This window comes from Diceros bicornis, chromosome 38 (assembly GCF_020826845.1).
Source record: "Diceros bicornis minor isolate mBicDic1 chromosome 38, mDicBic1.mat.cur, whole genome shotgun sequence".
In the NCBI taxonomy this organism is placed as follows: domain Eukaryota; kingdom Metazoa; phylum Chordata; class Mammalia; order Perissodactyla; family Rhinocerotidae; genus Diceros; species Diceros bicornis.
In genome coordinates this window covers 27,432,515-27,455,710 of record NC_080777.1, presented here as the reverse complement: position 1 = coordinate 27,455,710, position 23,196 = coordinate 27,432,515, and the positions used below count along the sequence as shown (strand labels likewise).

Here is a 23,196-nt window from a genome sequence, read left to right as displayed (position 1 = left end):
AAGTAAATCACGAATTTATTTCTACACGCGTCTGATGGAAAAAAACTCCAATTGTGACTTCTGAGCCATTGTTTTTTATTAGCTTCTTTAAAGCAATACCCATTTCTCATCTTAAAACTTGACAGGTAGAATGGGAAATTATTTTTAGGTGAAGTAAGCAAACCAGGCAGAAAGGGCCTAGAACCAGATGTTTCCCTCCAAGACAAGAATTTCCAGACAATGCTGAGCATATTTAGATTCGTTTAGTCACTCCTTGAAGTTCCTCTCTGGGTTCCCCTCACTGAACCCTCCCCTTCCTGACCAGTGGCAGGAAGACCTCCCCAAGGCCGCATGCCACAGTGTTGCACGAGCAGTTAAGCTCTGCTCTCTGGATGGGGTTTATGGCAGACCACGGAGTCCCCCACAAACTCGCTTCCTTCCACTTAATAACACTTTCATTAAAATGTCCCCAGAGCCTACCATGTGTCGGGCGCTTGGAATACAAGTGACAAGTTCACTGAGGCATGTGCTCTGTCAAGCTGAATCATGAGGAAAGAAAGACACAGGGGCGGAAGTACACAATGAAGGAGGTGTCGGAAATGATCAGCTGTGGTGGAGAACTAACACAACTAAGATTTCTAGAAGCTGGGAGAACAGCACAACTTTTGTTCTAAAACACAGAACCTAAATGTGGGTGACTTGGTTGAGAAGACATGGTAATGAAGTCGAAGGTCATCCATAGTATATATTTGACTTGGGGTTAATATCAATTTATACTTAAAAAACAGTTATGCTCATGATTGAAACAGAAGTTGATTTATTCCTATAACATTTAAAACACGCTGATTAACCACTCCAATATTCTTGCTATTGCAAGTTGCTACAGAAAGGATACACAGATAAATTCAGACATAGCTCCTGATTTTGAGGAGCTAGGTTTCCTGAGAGAGACACTTGTAAAAAAGACACAATGGAATATGATATGTACCTAGGGTTATAGTCACTGTGCTGTGAGAGTAGGATGAGGGAGCAATAAACTCTGGCTTAGGTAGTAAGAAGATATTTACAGGGTTAGTGATATTTGGGAAAGTGAATTTAATGATATTTGTATTAAAGGCATAGATGTTCACCAAGCAGTGCAAAGATCTCAAATTATTTTGTCAGGAAAAGATAAAAGTCTGGAGTTGGACAAAGGAAATATAGAGTCAGAGACAATACCTGGGAAAGGAGAAAATTGTAAATAATATTCTCAGAGAATTATTCCGGTCATAAAGTATGGACATGGGTGATTAAAAATGAAGATCTTGAGAATGAAATAAGAACTTTGTAAATAAATTATGTTTTAGAGGGAATATGTCAATATAAGATAGAAAAATATATTTGAAGACTCTCAGAGAGGAGACCAACACAGACAATGAGATTAAAAAAAAGTAAAGTATAAGAAAATTAGGGAATCTGGAGGTTCAGTACAAAAAAAAAAAGGTAATCCTCATCCCCCCAACACATGAACAAAGAAGGACGAGATGGGAGGTGTGAGAGGAAAGAGAGAGAGAGAGAAGAGAGAGATTGAGAATTAAGAGAGACAACGGAAAGGAGAAAGGGAAGAAATCATCAATGATATAAATAAAGGAAATTTCTCCAAACTGAACAATATTTGTTTCCATATGAATGGGCCTGCCAAGTGGCTAAAACAGAGAAATTGAAAACCAACAAACAAACAAAACCTGCCCACATCACGGTACCAGACTGTGAAATATTCAAATACCGATGACAAAGAATAGATCCTAAAGATCTGATGAAGAAAAACAAAAAAAAGAGATCAGAAACCAGGGGTCAGGAACTGAGCAGCCTCAGATTTCTCAGAAGCAACAGTCAGTGCTAGAAAACACCACAGACATGACTTCAAAAATCTGAAAGAATCCAATGGATGTTGATGGTTAACAAGTTTCCCTGAAGAAAACCAACTACATGGAAGAAATTCAAAGATAAAGTAAATGGAAAAAATCATGAAAACATTAAAATCCGAATATAAAGATGGAAAGTGCACACAGTGTCCCAGGAAGACTTCTTACAGTAAATCAACACTAAGATTAGGCAAAATGAGTTTCTGAATTTCGAAGATCAAGAAAGAATCATGAAATTATCCAGGAAGAAAACACAAATTAGGGCTTGAAAGGAGAAAAATTTAGCTTGGCTCCAACATTCCACAGCAACAATCAATGATAGAATCCAGTGAAACAAAGTCTATAAAATTCTTTAGGATCAAAAATGTTACTCCTAAATTTTATACCTCCTGCATGCTGTCTTTTGAGTATAAAGACAACCGTAGACATTCTCAAGTATCGGATCAGAGGGAAACAGCACCATAAAGAATATCTGATAAGACCCGCTTTACAAAGAAATCAAGCTAATTAGAGATGAATCCAAATAAGGAATTCAGGAATGGTGAAGCCCTAAACAGGATTCTAGACTCTGACTCAATTTAAATATAGGTCTAAGGCAGTACCAGTCAGCTCAAAATTGTGAAATTAGTTATACAAATAGAAAAAACATCAAGAGATGGAGAGAGACAATGTTGGAGGAAGTGTGGATATGACAATTCATTATCTTTAATAGCAAGAAGATAAATAAGGTAAGTTAAAACGTTTTGAAGTTTTTATAATCTTTGTCTTAAGTTCGACATGAAGACATTTAAATTTAAAATATATTGTGAAAAAGAAAATTTAAGTATAAGTTAAAAAAGTTAAGAATTCGGTACATGTGTGTGGTGATGGGTTGTAATTAGTATTTTGGTGGTGAACATGATGTAATCTATGCAGAAATAGAAGTATAATGATGTACATCTGAAATTTTTACAATGTTATAAACCAATGTTACTGCAATAAACAAAAAATTTAAAAAAAAAAGTTAAAAAAATTTTTTTCAACTCTTTAAAACCCCTTTTTCATCAATAAATTCAACTAGATTAAACATAATCCTTTTTTAAAAACAAAGGAAAATCTATATTACGATTTATGTTTTCAAATTTTTATGTTATCCTAAATTTTTTTAAGTTTTTTCTAATCTAAAAAATCAGTATTTATTTTGGCCTTCTTCCTATCTACTTCCTTCCTTCCTTCCTTCTTTCCTTCCTTTCTAACTTTTATATGTGTAGAGAAATTACTAGAAAAATATTCACCAAAATGTAACTATGGTTATATCTGAAAGTGTGTTTGGGAATTTTTAAAAATTTAATTTTTTTCATCTAGATTATAGATTCACAGTTTAATTCAAAACAGTATGCCAAGCTCCCACCTATGTCACCATCCCCCACCAGCTCCCAGAGGTAAGCACATAGTGTTTCATTGAATGGGAGTACCTTAGTTTATGTGTCCAGAAGCCTATAAATGGACATTTGGGTTGTTTCCAATAATTTACTATTTCAAAGAAAGATGTAATAAATAATTTGTACATGTGACCTTTTGTAACTGTATAGATATTTCTGGACGGTAAATTCAGAGATGTGAGTGTTCTAGGTAAAAGTGGAAATGCATCAGTAAATTTGATAACTATTGCCACATTACCCACCCATAGGGTTGTTTATTTTGTACTGGTAAAATCACAAAAGTCCTTGTTTCCCCCACAGCCCTGACAACACAGTGTGGACACGCTTTTGTATACGTACCATTAAGACCATTATCTCAATGTAGATTTGGTTTGCATCCTCTTATGCGAGTGAGGTTGAGTTGAGCATCTCTCCAGGTATTTAAGGCCTGTTGTAGTTCTTGTTCTGTGGACTCTATACTCTCCTTTGACCAATTTTCCATTGGATTTGGGATGATTTTTTACTTTTTGGTTGGTGCTTTTCTCTATTGCTTGCTTTTATATAATAAGAATCTACCAGTTTTACAAAACATACTTACTCTAAAACTCATGAAGACCGCAGATGAAGAGTTTGCCCTGATAGTGTGTACGTAAACCTCTTCTGAGAAAGGACAGGAAAAATGAGCATGGTAAGGTAGGAATATATTTCAAAATGGATAGGAAGAAATTCAGGCAAGTGGCTTCTGTTTATTTATTTTTTATTTTAGTGAAAGGGTCAACGGCACTTGATGAAAGAAGTAGCCGTGGAGATGGCTCAAGTTTGGACAAGCATGAAGGAGGATAGTAAAGGAGATCAATTTAGAACAGGAAAGTCATCCATTCACCACATCGAAGTCCTGAATCAGGTTTGGAATGAGCCAACAGGTAAAGTATGTCTTCTAAAATAATAGTAGCTCCAAGCAGAGAAGCCACAGGAGAGTAAGTGGGAACAGAGATGCAGAATCTAACACAGGCTTAATAGTCAACGGCCCGAGCACCGGTGGGTCAAGGTGGCGGAAGGACCTGTTGATGTTGTACAGGCGTTTGAAGCCAGGGCACAGAGAGCAGAGAAGTTTCCGGATGGGAAGGACAGAGTTCTCCAAGAAGTAGCTAGAAATTCCAGACCAGACTCAGTTTTTATTTCTTTTGTTTTTATTTTCCTTTGTGAAAATTAATATCAGAACATGTCTTGTGCTTGTAATCTTTTCAGCTGCTTCGTAAAGTCACAAAACACAAATCGCAGAAAACATTCCTGGAGAGATGTCTTACCCGTAAATCTCCATAGAATTATGTTAAATAACAAATAGCCTACAAAGTGTGTCATCTTGCAATGCCAAATAAGATTAATCTCTTCCTTTAACATTGTATAAATATAGGGTTGATCTTATTTCTGAAATTCATATGCTCTCTGAATGACTACAGGGCGTTGAATTAAAACATACAATAAAAATCTGTACAGAGCAACTTAGTGAGTTTTCTTTCTTTTTTTTTTTTTGGTGAAGAAGACTGGCCTTGAGCTAATATCTGTTGCCAATCTTCCTCTTTTTGCTGAGGAAGATTGGCTCTGAGCTAACGTCTGTGCCCATCTTCCTCTATTTTCCATGTGGGATGTTGTCACAGCATGGCTTGATGAGCAATGCGTTGGTCTGCGCTGGGGATTTGAACCTGCAAAGCCCGAGCCACTGAAGCAGACTGCATGAACTTAACCACTACGCCACCAGGCCAGCCCCAGTGAGTTTTTGTAATTTGACTAACTTGTCATTGATTTGACTGATTTTGACCTTTTTTAACTTTCTGCATTTAAATTGTGAACAAATATTTTGCTACCTCTTGAAAGAACAAATAAAGTTTATTTCCCACTGACTCTCATCAAAGAGAAATTTGACTTCCACCATTTAATGCTACTTTAAACAAAGAGACAACTGCCAAAGCGTGTTTTATTTACAAAATAACTTGTTTCATTTAAGTCATTTTGTAAAACTAGAACTGACTGTGAGCCCAGATGAGAAACATTAAACTATCTTAGAGGAAAACCTACTCACTTGCACACACAATGGGAAATCCAGACTCATGTTTCTATCAGACTGTGTTTACATCACTAACATGTATTTTCTCCGTAATTCACCAGACTCTAGCTATTGAAAAAAAATGCTTTCTGTATGTTGAACTAAGCATAATCCTTTATGATGTACTTGTGTCCTTCAGAGGGATGCAGAGTTATTTCGGATTACCAGGTGTTCCAAGATGTATGAGGCTCAAAGTCAAGATGCAGATTCTAGGACAAGGATCCAATGGGTTATTAGACTTATAACCAAACCAGAGTGCATCCCCATGGGCAAAGAATAGTGTAGAGGGAAAAAAGTATACTTTTAAAACATGATGTCGAAATAATCACTGGTAAAATGTTCCGCAGAGTGTTACCTTAAACAGCTAACTACTCTTTGCTACTGTCTGTGAAGATCCACCACAATGTTTGAGAAATGACGGGAGCTTTATTGGCCAAGTTAATTCAAAGTAACTCAAAGCAGATGCTAGATGGCCAATGAGTACGTACATTTTTTATTTCCACTAATTATGACAAAAATATCCAAACTTTTAGTATTAAATCTTCTACATATTCTTTGTTTTCCATCCCTGTCTTTAGGTTCAGTTGTCAATGCAATGAAAGCAAATAATTAAATATAAATGGAAACTCCTTTATAAAGGAATTTACTACATGTCAATTTCTTATAAATATAATAATCCATTTCTCCCCTTTCTGTTTCATGACTTATAACATATAACAAAAGCCATGAAATTGGCTTTTGATTAAGGATGATGTCTGAGTTAATGAAAAATCTGAATTATTGATTACCAGTAAAATTCTCAGTGCTCAGTTACCTAAGTACACCATGAGGAAACCCCTATGGTGAGCCTGTGTTAACCAGAGGGGGACAGGTTCTGTGAGTGACCCAATTCTATCCAACTATTCAGCCCATGAATTAATAGTGGGCACATTGTTTCCTTCCTAATGCCGCATCTTCTCCCCACTTCACAGAGTGTGCATGAAAAGCCACATAAGGTTACATAATCCATAAAAATTCAAGACAATATTTTTATTCTTTGACTGGTCATCAGCCTCCATGAATCTGATTTGCCTGCTATACCAGAGAGATATTGTTGAATCTAACAAGTTCTCCTTTTCTGGAAAATTAAATATAAGTGTACCAGAGGTCCCAATTTAATATGGTAAACTGGTGTATATGAATCGAGAAGGCACTGGTTTTTCTAGAGAGAAATACATGTATTCTTTTACAGACGAAGCCCACTTCCAGTTCCCTGGCATTTTAAGTTTGGGGACAGCTAGGTCAGAAGAACCAAGCTCCCTTGGCCTCACCCACCAGAGACAGTGAATGAGTCATACTCTCCATAAATGTGGTTTGCTTTTTATGGTGCCCTGTTAACTTGTTTCAAATACTGATCGCTGGGTCTTCTGACAAACACACTGAAATGTGATCCAAACAGTAAGAACTTGTTCTGATTACCAAATTGAGGGACAATGGAACAATGACATTTCTGATTTATTGTTGTGCTTGATTTCCTGGCACTCATTTGAATGATGAGGTGATCTTTGTTTATATGCATCATGAGAACAATATTTTCCTCTGGATGTTTAAGAGTGTTTATTTTTGTATAATAACTTCAATGTTGTGAGTTCAGCTAAGCTTGCTGTGTTGTGTAGCCTTGTTGAAAGCATGTATTACCCATGGTTTTGTTTTTGTTTTGATCATGGAATAAAGAAAGGACAGAAAATATATTCAGATTGTTTTTGCCACTAAGTTTTTAAAACACACACACAAAGTTGATACTCAGGAAGGCAGAAGAGCAGAGGGTTATAAACACAGCCTCTGGTGCCAGTAAGAGCTGGTTCACATCCTGGCTCTATCACTCACTAGATGTGTTATAAGAGGCCAAGAACCAAACTTTTCCCAGTCTCAGTTCCTCATCTATAAAATGGAGATACTAAGAACATCTGCTGCATAGAATTTGTCTTGAGAAAAAAATGAGGTAAAACAATAAAATATCTGGCATGTATGATGTCTCAATAAATGTTAGTTATAGTAATGATTATTAGTTTTATTTGTAAGTAATGATATAGGATGCATACTCTTTGGATGGGTTAGTACTGAACCAAGAAAATGTATTAACCAGGAAAATGTAAAGAGAAATAAAGAAGTTTACAAAAGAATGATTACAGAAAATGGACCCTTAGCAGAATAAATCTTTTTACCTGCAATAGGAAATAAAAAGCCCAGTTTTGAATGTATCTCTTTGAAGAACCTACAGATTTTTCCAGCTGTAAAATTTGTATTAGAGAATGAAAGCACAGCCTTTTCTACTTGTTTTAACAGATATTCTTTCCCTTTGAAGTTGTGCATTTGAAGGTCTTCATATCAAGAAACATGTTGCAATTAGCCAAGGGCAATTACCACCCACTTATTTGGTCTAATATAGTGCTATGAGAAAATTTTATAACAAATCTCTGGTGCAAATTAAAAATTAAGATCAGTTCCAGTTAGTTATAAGAAATAATAATCTTTATACTCAATGTTATAGGAGGAAACGAGCAAAAATAGATATGAAAATCCCACTGCACAAGTATCGGAGTTCTGAGTAGCTTACACTTTTAAAATGATCATTGCAGACATTCAGCTAATCATTTCACACAGTTTTACCATTGCAAGGAAATACTAAAATGTATTTCTCTTTTCTGCAAATATTTACTTGTCACTATACAAAAAAGTAATAGCTTAGGAGCTGAATTTTAAGACTACTCCATGTATATTTTATTCCCAATAAAGTCTGATACCAATAAGCTTTAATAAAATAAGCAAGCTTTAAAAGAACCTTAAGATAGTCTCTTTCTGCCCAGTAAATATACAATGGGACCAGAGCTTTAACCCTAAAATGGACCAGGCTTGAAGTTGGAACTTTTGGCTTGATTTTCTAACTCAGTCTTGGAATTACTAACGGCAGTGCCAAACTTTAGAAAATGAATTGTTTATGTCTCATGACAGATTCCCTAGGAATGCAACCCACGGCCATAGATGTGGGTCTGTAATTCACTTTATTTTCTTTTTTAAGGTAAAAATCGTAGATATATAATTCCATGTTCCAGTGCAAGGGCCCCACCTTCTGACTGATTTACATTCTCATGGAATAATAACCCTTCTGACCCGCTGCACTCTCTCTCCTTTTTCCACAACTTCTTGTCTGCAGAAGAAGAAAAATGCTTGCAGCTTGCTTCTTAAACTAATAGCAATAGCCATGGCTCTATTTTCTAAGTATTTATTTTGTATCTTCTCGAAAGGATAGACTCAAGTGGAAAATACACATTTAAAACACAGCACATCCACACGTGGAAGATGTCACTTGCAGCTGAAACCTCTAAATAAAAACTTTACTTGTAGGGGCCAGCCCAGTGGCATAGCAGTTAAGTTCATGCATTCCCCTTTGGCAGCCCAGGGTTCGGATCCTGGGCACAGACCTACTCACTGCTCATCAAGCCATGCTAAGCCGGCGTCCCACATAGAAGAGCTACAACTCTACAACTACGACACGCAGCTATGTACCGGGGCTTTGGGGAGAAAAAAGAAAAAGAGGAAGATTGGCAACAGATGTTAGCACAGGGCCAATCTTCCTCAAAAAAAAAAAAAAGCAGGCATTACAAATTCTTTATTAAAAAAAACTTTACTTGTAAATTATTTAAAATTTAGAACTTTTGCTGTTTGTATTTTGAAGCAGCTCACAGATAAAAAAGACCTATGACACTAGTCTACTCAACATGAGAACTGTACATTTTAACTACATTGTCTAATGAATGGCAACTGATCAAGTTTCAGCTGGAAAAACTGAGGCACAAAAGTTGGAGTGACTAATGAGAGAAGTGAAAGCCAGCTTTATTTCTTTCTGGTGCCCATAATTAATGATTCCCAATCCCCCTTTTCTCATTAATAAGTAAAGAAATAGTGAGTAAACAACATACTTAGAAACTGTTGCTTCATTCTATAATTCACTTTTCATACGTTCATGACAAGGCACCATACAATAATGTAAGGATTAATTGCTAATTTTGTATGTACGATAATAAAAGAATCAGGAGGATGAACACAAGATAAATGTGAGTTGAATGGAAAGCAATTGATGATGTACAGTTAAGACATTTAAAAACAGTCAGGAGAGTAAGGATGTAGAAAACCAAACCAACCTAAAGGTAGTGTGAGACTAATGTAATAAGCTGATGCAGAATTCAATAAAAGGAGTTGTGTCTATTACTTTTTGAAAAATATCATTTTTCTTGAATTTTTCCTAGATCCTAAACAATTATTAGACTATGGATCTTTAAAAAAAAGTTAAGACCTGTAAAATTGTCCTACAAATGTTAATTGCATAAGCCTATATTTTAATATGTGCTTACATAATTCATATATGAACATGTAACATACTTAATATATTATGTACAAGAAAAGATAATGATTGAATTTTATTATGATTATCAATATCAATTCCTGGTAAAAGCATCTAAGCATTTGTGAAATTCAAAGTAAATGCATTTCAATGAAAGTTAAGGATGAACTTTAACATGGAAAATGTGCCTGTGTAATATTATATGTCTCATATCAATGTTTTATTCCATAAAAATAGCTATTTTGGCTTTTATACATAAATATTTAGCACAAATACATTTGCATGATTCCATTTTTATACTATGGATTTAAAATATATTGCATTTGTTTAAAGACTTTTATTTAAGTTCAGTTGTAACAAACATAATTTGGGGTCAAAAGTATCAAGCAATGAATTTCACATATTATACAGAGAATAAACCATGTTACAAAATTGTAAACACCACGTGAAGATGACAAGATAGGCTTGCTTGAAAATTTTAAATGAGATTAAATAAGCCTGAAAAGATGTTGGAATAAATGCTAACATATGGAATGTAAGTTTTCCAAATGTTAATTTAGTTCACTTTCCTGTAGTAACTATACACACACATACTACATTTATGTCTATTTCTAGGAGTAAAATAGTAAACTATAAGATACATATGAATAGAACAAGGAGGACATCTTGAGGTCATTGTAGAAATGTCGTGTTATTCTTAGAACCCACACACAATTTATGATTTAAAAAATAGATCCTTTAAGCTAAGTTAACACTTCCAGTATAAAATGTTGTATTTTTTCTTCAAAAAGACAAAAAGGCAAAGTTTCTCAAGAGCATCTACATTCACTTGAAAGAATTCTCTGTCTCTCTGTCTGTCTGTCTCTCTCTCTCGCACACACACACACGCAAAGACTGCAAAGAAGTTCTATTTTGCTGCAAGATGGGTAAAATTGTAAAAGAAGCATAAGACTGTACAAAATGTTTTAGCAAAACTGTCTTAAATATTTTTCTACAGAAGTAAAAAAAAAAACCTTCCCACAAATATTGTTCCAATGCACTTCATTAATCCACTGTATATCTATTTTGCTCTCCTACTTCTAGAAAAGTAGAAATAACGTTTACTATGAGGTTCTGAGTTGTCCCACTTACGTCTTTTCCTATGCACTTTGAGTTAAAACTGGACTTGCTGGGCCATTGGCAGAGTGTTCTGGCTCCTCAGGGCCACTTGTGGGTTTGGAACCTTCCTCCTCTTTGTTTCCTTCCTGGACCTTATCTAGGGCATCAGGTGAACTAACACAATTAGCATCCTGTTTTGTTTTGTCCACTTCATTATCAAATTCAATTTTATCTTCTTGATTGTTGTTTTTCTTTACTTGTCCATTCCGGGCAGGATAGGTGCTAGCAATGATGTCATATAGGAATTGGTATTGCTCCTGGTAAAGAGAGAAGCAAGAAATTATACAAAGGAAGTTTATGTGATTATTTTTATATCAGATGAAAATTAGCAAGAACGAATCATTTACTTGTGGAAGTCTTGAGTAAGAGAAAACTATTCTTACGTGTTTTCATAAAAAAAACACTTTAAATGGTTTAGTCTCCTTCCAGTTCTAAAGGATTGACTGCAGGGTAATCTTCAAAATTTACCCCGTAGCCACACCAAACCAGTCTTCATCCACCTCCCGGGCCATGTGGTGTCTCACTGCCAGGTCCTTGCCCACGATGCCCTTTCCTGTGCTTATTCTCTTGGCCAATCATCTAAGTATCTACACATCTACGCATCATCTAAGGATCAGAGCCGGGGTCACCTGCTTCAGGAAGCCTATCCTGATCCCCAAAGGTTCAATTAAGTGCCCTCATTCATGTTCTTATCATTTCTCTTTCATTTCACTTACCACGTTCTTTCATAAATATCTGCCTTTTCCTCACACTAAACAGTGAGTCTCTTCATGACAAGAGCATACAGTAGGCACTCAACACACTTTTAAAACTGATACATGCAAGCTCAATGGCATACACAATTAAAAGCTGCAGGTATCTGAGTGAGTAGTTACGTTTATATCGAGACTAGTCACTAATTCCCAGACAATTTCTATGGTTACTACCACTCATAGAGGATACATGTTTGATTGACTGCATAAATGCCACTTACTACCCTGTCTGTAGCCACACGTCTTTGCAATGTAACTTTGCAGGCCCTTCGAATGAGACGTGGAGTCTATTTCCCCACCCCTTGCATCTGGCTGGCCTTACGACTTGGTTAGGTAAGAAAATGCAGAGGAAGACATGCTGTGCCAGTTGCAAGCCTGGGCCTCATGAGGTCCTGCACACTGCTGCTCAGCCGCTTGGAACGCTGCTGCCTTTACGTGATCACGCTTGGGCTGCTGCTCTGGACGGAGGGAGACGTGTGATCCATTCGCCCCCGCTGTCACAGCTAAATGCCAGCCGACTGCCAGCCTGTGGGCAGTCGAGGTCATTTTGGACCAGCCAAACCGAAGCAGACACCCCAGCGACACCAGACGTATGAGTGAGCCTGGTCCGGATTGGCTAAGCCTGACGTGATCGGCACAACTATTCAGCTGATCAAATAGACTACTGAACTATAATAAATGTCGTTTTGTGCAGTCACTACATTTCGGGGTGTTTTGTTACACAGCAGCACAAATTGGTACGAGATTAAAGGTGGGAGAAATTAGGGAATTCATCAGCATTTAAAGAAACCTTCATGAACTGCCACACTAAGTGCTGGCAAGCTCTAAGTGGGTCTCTCATTTATATTGATAATAGTTCAAGGTGAATTATCACGTAAAAATGGAAGATAAAAAAGAAACATAGAAGAGTGAACTGAAGAGAAAATAAGGAAAGGAGAGGAGAGGAGAGGGGGAAGAACGAGAGAGGAGAAGAAATTACCAAAATAAAAATGCAAAATGTGTTAAAAGCAATGGTGAGGGATACTTACAAAGGTGGGAATCATTCCTGGCCTAGCTTTGCGTAGAGATTTCACTACTTGAAAAACGTCTATCACTTCTTCTGTTTCTGCGCTTTCCAAGAGATTTAACAAGGCACAAAATATTCCTGTTTGCTGAGATCCATCTCTATAAAAGGAAGAAAAGATAAAAAAAAATCATTCTACATTATATGGAGAAAGGGATATCAGAATAAAAATGGAAAGAGACATATTCTTCACTTCATGTTTGTCGTAACTATTTATTCCAATCTCTTAAGAGCAAAATAGTTCTGCCAAGTGCATTTTTTTGGACAAAACTTTTTCAATTTGGGAATAAAACAATCCTATAGTTTAAAAAATATTTGTCTTAGGCTTTCAAAAGGTACTGTCTTCTGTTTAGTACTTTACAGATTATAATACATTTTTATTTACATTTGAAGTTATTAAGACATAGATCATAATGCCAGTTTGATGGATGAGGGCATCGAGATTTAGGGAAGATAAAGGCATGACTAGAAAAACTGATGAAACCAAAAATACCACACTTGATATTCTGTAAATTACTAGACATCATGCTTTTCTCCTTCTCTGCCTCTCTACTGCTTTTTACAAATGTTTACTCTTCTGCAGCCACAGAAAAATGATGCCTGGTGGAATTATTCATTAAAAAGAGAGCAACCAAATGATTTATCAAACTGTGAGAGGTATGTTACATTTTAATAAAGATTCAATGTAAAGAATACGTTATTAGCAAGACTTTATTTATTGTACATAACTAAGGAACACATAGTAGGCATTCAACTATATCCTAAGAAACACATACAGTTTTAAAGCCTAAACTTCCCTTCTTCAGTTTTCTTTTTTTTTTTTTTTTAATTTTTTGTTTATTGCAGTAACATTGGTTTATAACATTGTAAAAATTTCAGGTGTCCATACTTCCTAAAGCCATCTGTAGATTCAATGCAATCCCTATCAAAGTTCCAACAACATTTTTCACAGAAATAGAACAAAGAATCCTAAAATTTATATGGAACAACAAAAGACCCCGAATAGCTAAAGGAATCCTGAGAAAAAAGAACAAAGCTGGAGGTATCACACTCCCTGATTTCAAAATATACTACAAAGCTATAGTAACCAAAACAGCATGGTACTGGCACAAAAACAGGCACACAGATATTCAGTTTTCTTTCCACACAAATTTCACCTTTGAAAACTCAAATAAATGCTGAAAAGTATATGTCTCTAAAAAATTGATTCTAGTATATGCAATTCTAACAGTAATGATGAGGCTTTCTCAAAAATTCTAAAAGCATTTCACTAGATTTACATTTTTGTCTTTACTTCTCTTTACACTTTTTTATTTCTTATTTACTTTATATTTTTTACATAAACATTTTATATTATGCATCCTTCTTTCAGTAGCTCTTATTTAAGGTGGATATGTAGGCATCTATCATAGATGAAAGTTAAGGGTCTGCATAACAGAAATTAAAGCATTATTATGTATATCATTAAAATCTTTGCCTTTTGGGTCAGTATAGAAAGTCAAATGATGGGTTTCAAATCAAAGTTGCTAAGCATTGAAATTTGAGTTAATATATAACTTAAGATGTGTTTACTGAAGGCAAAGCATTCAGTTTTCTGGATTCTCTTAAGGTCTAATAGAGCGGATCAATGCATATAAGCATAAATGAGTGTAATATCCATCCATCTATCTGTTCATGCATCCTTCTGTTCATTCACTAATTTACTCCGGACATACGACATTCCAGGTTCATTGTTAGGCTCTGGGGTATCAAACATGACATGACAGTAGTATTAAGGAATTCACTGCCTAAACTATCACACTGCAATCATTTTATTCTATTTCTATAAGAGGTACATGGTGGAAGCCTAACTCAGAGTGACTCCCTATGAGGCTTTCATTGCAGCGATGCATTTTATATATCAGGATAAACAGAATTTAACAGGAAGTGTGAACCAAGAAGACAAGTATTATGATGATTTCTAGAGCATATTTTATCAAATCTCACCCACCTGCAATGAACCAGGAGAGGTGCACTCTTGTGATGCTTGTTCCCTTCAGGGGCACTCCTCTTGGGAAGTTTTTGTTTGAGAACCTGAATCATAGAGATCAACTCCTCGGGTTCTGCAGGAAGCTCTTCCACATTCCAGTTGGTGTATTGATATTGGCACACAGTTCGAGGATCTTTCCTCTAAAACCAGAAGTGAAGGGGACGTTAACTCAAATGAAGTTCAGCCCACTGAATTATTTGATAGTCACATTTTCTTCACAAGTACTGATTTAAGTCGTTTTAAAATTTTAATCTGAAAACATTATTTAGATAGCTGCTTTGCTTTCATAGAGTAATTTATATTAGTTTTTCTATCAGATCAATTACATCAAAGGTACATACTTCTGAAATTATTTATATACCTTGGAATGCCTCAATTCAAATACACGGAGGGTGTAAGCTGGAGATATGTTGGTTTCTTTCATATCAACTTCTATGTCTCCATATGTTTGCTTCCCTTCTCCCCAGTACTGAGCACAGGCTTCCTAGATAAGAAAGAACATGGTTCAACAACTTCTATAAGGGTTCTGTTTGGTTTTTAAAGTATTCCGAGCACCCGTCTCTGTCTGTCTATCTGTCTCTCTCTTCTTCCCTCTGTTCTATTAAATTGAAATTACAAATTGTGTTCTAAAATTGAAACCTACCCATAAAACTCTCAAGTCTATTTTATGTATGTTGGACATCCATTCAACCAATACATGGCGTTTCCTTGGTGCAAATCAAGGGAACTTAGGAATAACTGAGGTGGCCAGGACACTGCAGGAGCAGCCCTGTCATCACTAGTGTAGGTCTTTGAGACTTGCTCCTCCCTTCCACACCCTTATCATCACCTCCTCAAAAGTTACAGATTGAGCTGATGTCTGTCACGACACCTGCAGTAACTTAGGTCTCACTGTCCCTCCAGTGGTTCCTGAGGAAGGAGACTGCATCTTCGGAGCTTTGTCTCTGTATCTTGATGACCAGCGCCATGAGCACCTCTACATAAGCTAACTGAAAAGTCTAAGCAAAGGGTCAGGTTGAAGAGTTGGTGAATCACAAAAGTGTGTCCTCCCTCTGCAAATAGTTCCCACCAACTACAGTCCCACAGTTGCTGACAACGATGGGCATTTCTGCCTGCACTCTCGTTCCATTTCCTGGCTTTCACAATTTACATGAAGAAAAAGATGGCCGGAATTCCACGCTGGAAATCTGAACATATATTTATTTTTAAAAAAGAAAAACACATAAAAATAAAAAACAACTTTCTATATGCAGGGGCAGGGAATCAGAGAAAAGAGAGGGAAAGAGAAGGCATAGAATATAATTACATGCTTAGGACAGTATTCATTAAATAAGCTTTAACATACATCAGATAATGTATTAGGTGCTAAAACTAAGTAAGATCTACTGCCAGCACAATTTTGAGAATTCAGGATATTAAAGAAAGGATCAAATATATGTCACAGGTATTAAACAGAAGATCCAATTAGATCTTGGGTTCACCTCCAACTACAGAATTTAACGATAATAAATATTCCATGAACATAAAGGAGGAGGATCTTGATAAATTTTTCAGGAGTTTTGTCTTGCTAGAAGAATAGGATCAAGATGGGAAGAGAGGACACATTTAGATATACAGAATGTCAGTAAACTAAGACTCAGTGATGAAAATGCAAATGGTCTGCTAAGATTCAATCAGTAAACCTACTTGTCCAGAGTGGAAAGCATAGAAAACACAAAAATATGAGGAAAATGGAAAGAGAAATGAGGGTCCAATTATTGAAGGTCTTAAATATCAACTGAGGAGTTTGGTTTTTAACTTGAAAATAGAAGGAAAATGTGGCTGTTGTTTTTAGCAGGAGGTGACACTGGGATTGCTGTGCATTAGAGGGCTTGTGAGCAGTGTGCAGGACTGGAGGGGGGCAAAGATGAGAGACCATTAGACATAGACACAAGATGTTAGAGTCCAACACTTGGATGGAAAACCGTAGAAAGAACAAATGAAATTGTGTGACAAGGCATCAGAAAGACTTGGGTATAGTGATCAAGTAAGTAAACCAAGAATGGAGAATGATATTTTATAACAGAAAGGCTTAAAAAAAATAGATTCTTAAAAGTACAAACCTGGTCTCCACTCCTTAGCTCTGTCAGCATAACAATAACTTTGACTTTTCTTTGGAATATCATCTGCCAAAAGTCACCAACGGTCTCTTTCAGCGGTCCCTGAGCAGCAATCATCACCTCAGGCTTCCAGTAACTCTTTAAAAAAAGAAAAGGTGAGACTCTGTTACTAACAGATGAAAGAGCAGTGGATTCTTAAAATAACCATTTGGAAATATAGTCACTTAATTTGACATCAAAATTCTAAGATTAATATATATTAATAATTATATTAATAAATATTAAGATTCTTGGGTCCAAAAAACAATGTGATATCTGTATGTAAAATACTTAGTTAATGATAATACTTAGCTAATAATGTGAAATAAAGTGTAGAGCATATCATATTACAAGACTAAGTTTTCCCTTCCAAAAATACCTTTTTTTCTCTAAAAAGATTAATGTAGTTGCAAAGAGAAATTGTATAAGCATTTCAAGTTATCTTCATCATGTCTCTATTTTATTGGTGTTTATATATTCTTATGATAGCTCTTAATTAAAGTAATATTTATGAATGTGTGTTTCAGGAAAATTTGGAAAATAAATCCAACTTAGTGTAAATGCAAAAAGTATTTACTAAAATGACTAAATTTCTTTATTTGAATTCTCAGTTTATTAAAAAAACTGTGACACAGACTCATCTAATAATTAAGATAATCTGAATGAAAAGTTCTTAACTATACAAATATGCAAATTTGGATTTGCTTACAATTTGGGTATCTGAGTTAATACAAACATTTTCAAATACTTTTATTTGCTAAAATTTTATTTTTAAAATTAACATGATTATAGTCATATTTGTCATAAATTGTAATTAATAGCATTGTCATATATTGTGTCAACTCATTAAGTTTTAATATTTTTAAGTCTTTCAATAAGTTAACATATAGTATTAAAAGTTGAAACTTTGTTGTCAATCAATACATAGTTACTCATCATTCTTTTATAAAGCCACTGAATGAACGGCCGTGATAACACAGATATATTTTTTTAAAGAGTTGGATCCTGGGTTTTGGAAATTTCAGTACCCACCATTATAAAAGATGCATTAATGTATTTGCTGGTTTCCTCTGAGTCACTGTCGTCATCAGAAGATTCATCTGAATCATGCTCACTCTCTTTGCTCATTTCCAGTTCATGTTTAAGTGGCACTCTGTTAAAGTCATCTATGTAAAATAAATTACTAGTAAGTCCCCTTTAAAAAATCAAATCTCTGCTTGATTGTCACATGGAAATTAGAAAGTGATTTAGAAGTGACAGATTGCATTATGTAAATTTATTGACCTACATGGAATGAGCTGCTACATAAAATTCAGTTCTTATCAATTAACAAATTATCAAAAAGAAGTCTAAGAAAAAGAAAGCCCTTAAAGGGTTCCAGGAAGAAACATGGGACATAATTCTATGTTAAACAACAAATAGATACCATAACATTCCGTATGATTGTTCAATCTTTGATACATATGCTTTAGTTTTCCATGGAATTCATCATTCTGCTTGATATAAGTTTAAAAAATACATATATAAGCTAATAAAATACACAGCTTAGGCAAAACCTAATTTTTCAATTATATCCTATTAACATTAAATTAACAATCAGTTAAATAGATATCTCTGATAAATTATTTAAGCAAGAAAATTATTTAGTCCATAATTTCTCACTGTTTCTCAATTTCTTTAATTTCTAATAACCTGGTCAAATGATCTGAGTAGCCACATGGCCATCAATGCCGTATTTTAAACTACATTCATAAGGAATCCTTCAGAAATTAACTAGGTCAACCATGCACTGATTCGATTTATTTGGTTGTCTAATTTATTAGCTTGGGTTATATTTTCTCCATGCTAATTTTAGTGTACACAACTGAGTAAAATTATAGTTGTACCAGATGTGGTCCTATCAATATGCTTAAAGAGCAGAATTCAAGTCTTAAAAACCGTGCATATTTTGATCTGTTAAATTTGATGATTCACAGTTTATAGAGTACTTTCCACCTCCCAGATGTAAGGAAGGGATAAAGAGAAGGCAGAAAGGGAGCAAAGAACATAATCTTTGCCATTTGGCAATGATCCTGGAGTAAATAATTGAAATAAACTGAAGATGAGAAAAATCAGTAGAGACAACTTGGCCTTTTTTCTCCCAACTTCAGAAGTTACATCTTTCTGCCAACCCATTTCTGAAATAATTGGTAGAAAGAAAACACTGAATATAGTCTATCCTCCAAAGTCCATTGTGAATTTTGGGGTTCAAAGTATTTGCTTTAACTAAAATTAACTAGCCTATTAACTATTCTCCACTGTTAACGCAATGTTGCAAGTTGCTTTGGGATCATTTGAGTGTATGTGTCTTGCATTAAACAAATCCAAAAGAGAGCTTAAATTTATCTGATACAAAAAATAAAATAAACTACATACATGGAATGATGTGAGAATTCCTGTTTTTACTTTTATTTTCTTCTTGATTTCCAATGTGCTGTGTCCTCCAGCTCCTATATGATGGAAGTCTCTGAAAGAAAAAACAAATAGAATGGAAAACTCCTTTAAAAATGTCAATGTTGGCTTAGATTATTATTGCAGCATAAGATGCTTCCTAAAGAAAAGTATTTCATCAAGTTTTGTGAAATTTGTATACATCCCCTACAGGGCACAATTTTTAAGTATGCCTCTGAATTTTTCCTTTTAATTGCTCAGGCATTTAGTGTTTTTGACATGGTGAGTTTGAACTAAATATATACAATTATATAACAGAATATGCTTTCTCCTTAGGAACTGCTGGAGAGCGAAACAGCATGGTTTGTTCTTGCATAAGTTGAAAGCACTGTACAGATATGGATCATTATCCATATTGCAAAAGCGATGGTAAATTATTTAAAAAATGATCCGAAATAGACTCTGCAGATACAGCACTCACAGAAGACTTGGCTCACTCTTCGAATAGTTGATCCTCATTTGCTTACACCTTCCAGACTGCTTTCCCTCTCACTCACAGGAGCTAACCAGTCAGCAAGACCTATCCTTTCTACCCGCGAAGCTCTCGAAGCCTTTTACTTTTCTCTTTCTACTCAGTTCACCGCACTTTCATTTCTCACTTGGAAACATCAGTGGTTTCTCAACTGGCCTCTTCCCCTCCAGTCTCATCTGCTCTGATCCTTCTGAAACACAGGGCAGAGCTGCCCCCCAGCTCTTCAGCAGCTTCCCATCATCGTTGGAAGCATCCAACCTCCTGAAAGAGCACAAAAGCCTTCAGGGATATGGCCCCGACGGTCTCTCCAGCCTCATCTCCCACTGGGGCGCTCGCACTTCAGCCAAACCAGCTCTCTCAATTCTTGGAAGGGCCAAGCTGTCCTTCAGTTCTTTCCAGACTCACATGTGTGTTTTCTGCCTGGACCACCCTTTCCCCCTTTTGTCTCTCTGCTAACTTCTACCTGCCCTGTAGGTATCAGTTTAAACGTCAATTTCTTTTGGAAGATCTCCCCGCCTGCAGCCCTCCCTTCCCACTTGTCCTCCCATAAATATTTGTCAGTGGATGAATAATCTAAATCGAGACAGCTCATCATGTATAATTCGGTAGGATTTTATGTATATATGTGTGTATACATATTTTTTTAATATGTATTTAATATTTAATAATATTTCTTTCAAACTAAATATGGCACCTTGTTTCAAACCCTCTTTACTGAATGAGTGAAAACCTCATCATTGATTATCAGGCCACTTGAACACCATCATGAGCTGCATGGAGGCAGATGCCTTGGAAAACATCACAACACCTTTTGCTCTTGCAAGAATGGGGTCCCTGCCCTCTAGCCACTACCCAGGATGAGAGGGTGAACTAATGGCTCACCTTCATCTAGAACACAAAGTTTTCACACCTGAAACCCTGCTTGTTTCAGTTGCTATCACAAGTCTAAGCCCCCCAGTGCATCCACATTCCCCAGAATTACTCCTAAATGATTACTTGCATCCAACTCAGTCTCTTAAATCTCACCAATCAATGCCTTCCTCTGCCGTCTGGTGCTCATGGTCTGTCATCAGCAAACTCCCATCCATGCTAATCATCTTTTCCTAATAGTCACTTCACCTTTTTGTTTGGGAGCAGGGGGACACCAAGTGAAACCTAGATGTCCCTTCAAGGCATCACCAAGAATGTTGTAGCTCTTTTTAAAAAGCTTTCCCCCCTCACACCCTATTTACCTCACAACTTGAAGAAAAGATATGTGCTCTCTTTGCTTCCTGCTTGTACTTGCAAACCATTTCTACACATTTCTCCTTCCAAATACCCAACTACTTTGATTTTCCTGCCATCATACTATATTCCCTGCCCTTCAGTTGGAGGTGTCAGGTACCGATTTCTGGATCACTCCTCCTCATTTAGTTTTCGACTTGGCTAATTGTGTGTTCTTCTCCTTGAAGTCCGTCATCATTCTTGGTTATTTCAACCTTGACAAGGATGATCTATCCAACACACCAGTCTCTTAATTTCTTCACTGTCTATGATCTTTCCCTCCACTCCTCAGCAACCACTTTCTCCATTCTACCTTTGTAGTTTCATTCCAAACATTGCAGCACCTTAAAAATTATGATTTCAACTATCCCTGTTATTGGCAATTACCTCTATTCTTCCTAGTTATTTATTTTAGAATCTTCAATCTAGCAATCTGCAGTTCTATCAAAATCTCCAACATATCTTCCTTACTACTTTCTCTATGCACTTCATGTCCTTCTGTGGCCAGTTTGCTCTTTATCATTCACCTCTGTATCATTCATTTACAAACAATCCTCAACTCCTTTGTCTCCTGACTTTCAAATAGTCACTGTTAAAAATCCTACGTGGACTTAACCCAACTATCTGCATACACAGCCCCTATCCCCAGAGAGCTTAATGTTGCTGTAGAAAACAATGCAACCAATGCACTGACCTCTCTTTAAATTCATGACCATAAATTTCAAATGACCCAACAGTAATTTCTGACAATCCTGCTGCCTTTGCCTGGGGAGATTGCTTTTCTACTTTGATATCACTATTTCATACCCTTTCTCCTTCCTGAAGCATGAGCTCTTCTTTACCCTACTCACTCCTGTCCCCCCGAACTCTCAACTGATGATCTTGCTTCATATTTTCTTGAGAAAGAAAAGACAACTAGGCAAGAACTACAACTTCTCATCACCAAATCTACCAACCAACCTCCATCTTTACTCTCATTTTCTGTATTCTTTTATGCTTAGATGGAATAATTTCACTGTTTCTATCAGCGTTATGCTACTTGTGCTCTTGGTCACACTCTCTCCTCACCTCCACTTGTAAATCACTTTGACTCTTGTGCCTAGAATTGTACTAGGCATGGAGCAAATCATACTTGTTTCAGTGAAAGAATTTACTCTTTTTTTAAGTGACTTTACATATGACTGTTTAAATTAAATTTTTTTTTTTAAATTAATGACTAGGTAACAGTCCTTTTTTTTTTTGTTTGTTTCATTTATTTTTTCCCCCAAAGCCCCAGTAGATAGTTGTATGTTATGGCTGCACATCCTTCTAGTTGCTGTATGTGGGACGCGGCCTCAGCATGGCCGGAGAAGCGGTGCGTCGGTGAGCACCCGGGATCTGAACCCGGGCCGCCAGCAGCGGAGCGCACGCACTTAACCGCTAAGCCACGGGGCCGGCCCTAAATTAAATTTATAAGTGTTTCCAAACAGCGCATGTGTGTATGTGGTTTTGTAGGGTTAGTGTATTGAATATGGTTGATCTATCAGCTGAAGAGTGAAAAAACAAGAACACATCCCTCTGTTTAAGACTACCCTGGTAACCTGCTGGTTCCTCCACTGCAGTACACGCCTTCTGGGGGATTGGGTTACTTGGTGATTACTGCATACTCCACCTCCATCCCCCCGCCTCGGCCCACTTTGATCCAAAACATTAAATGATTCTGTATGTGATTAAAAGCACATTCCTGGTCTTACGGTGAAGCTCTCTAAATTGGTTGGTTTGGTAGTTTACAGAAAGGTTCCGTAAACTGGAAATCATGGGTGAAAGAGAAAGGTTACAAAACATTTTTTTTTGACAACTGAGCAATTTGGAGATAGCTATGCCAACTTTCTGAAATCATAGTGAACTACATCCTCGGTTAGCTTTCAGAGTAATTGCCTAATAAATAGGTTAGGACACATGTATTTATCCTTCAGTTTCTGTCTACCAGCTCCAGCCAGTTTAACTTCCTAAGTAGTCATAAACTCCTCTAATTATTTCCTTTACAAACCAAAACCAGATGTCGTTTTTAAAGGTGAGATGCG

The 23,196-nt window shown here is 36.2% G+C and overlaps 1 protein-coding gene across 1 annotated transcript in view; it reads right to left on the bottom strand.

Moving 5' to 3' along the window:
* Positions 1–10,090: 10,090 nt before the first annotated feature.
* The window catches only part of PTPRC (protein tyrosine phosphatase receptor type C), a 113,670-nt gene continuing 100,564 nt past the window's right edge, over positions 10,091–23,196 (bottom strand). The window contains exons 27-33 of the mRNA XM_058533744.1: positions 19,324–19,414; positions 17,941–18,074; positions 16,873–17,007; positions 15,132–15,254; positions 14,732–14,910; positions 12,707–12,842; positions 10,091–11,183 (exon numbers count right to left, since the gene is read on the bottom strand). Of these exons, the coding sequence (XP_058389727.1) occupies positions 10,908–11,183; positions 12,707–12,842; positions 14,732–14,910; positions 15,132–15,254; positions 16,873–17,007; positions 17,941–18,074; positions 19,324–19,414 (1,074 nt within the window). The 3' untranslated portion in view covers positions 10,091–10,907. The remainder of the gene's footprint in view (positions 11,184–12,706; positions 12,843–14,731; positions 14,911–15,131; positions 15,255–16,872; positions 17,008–17,940; positions 18,075–19,323; positions 19,415–23,196) is intronic.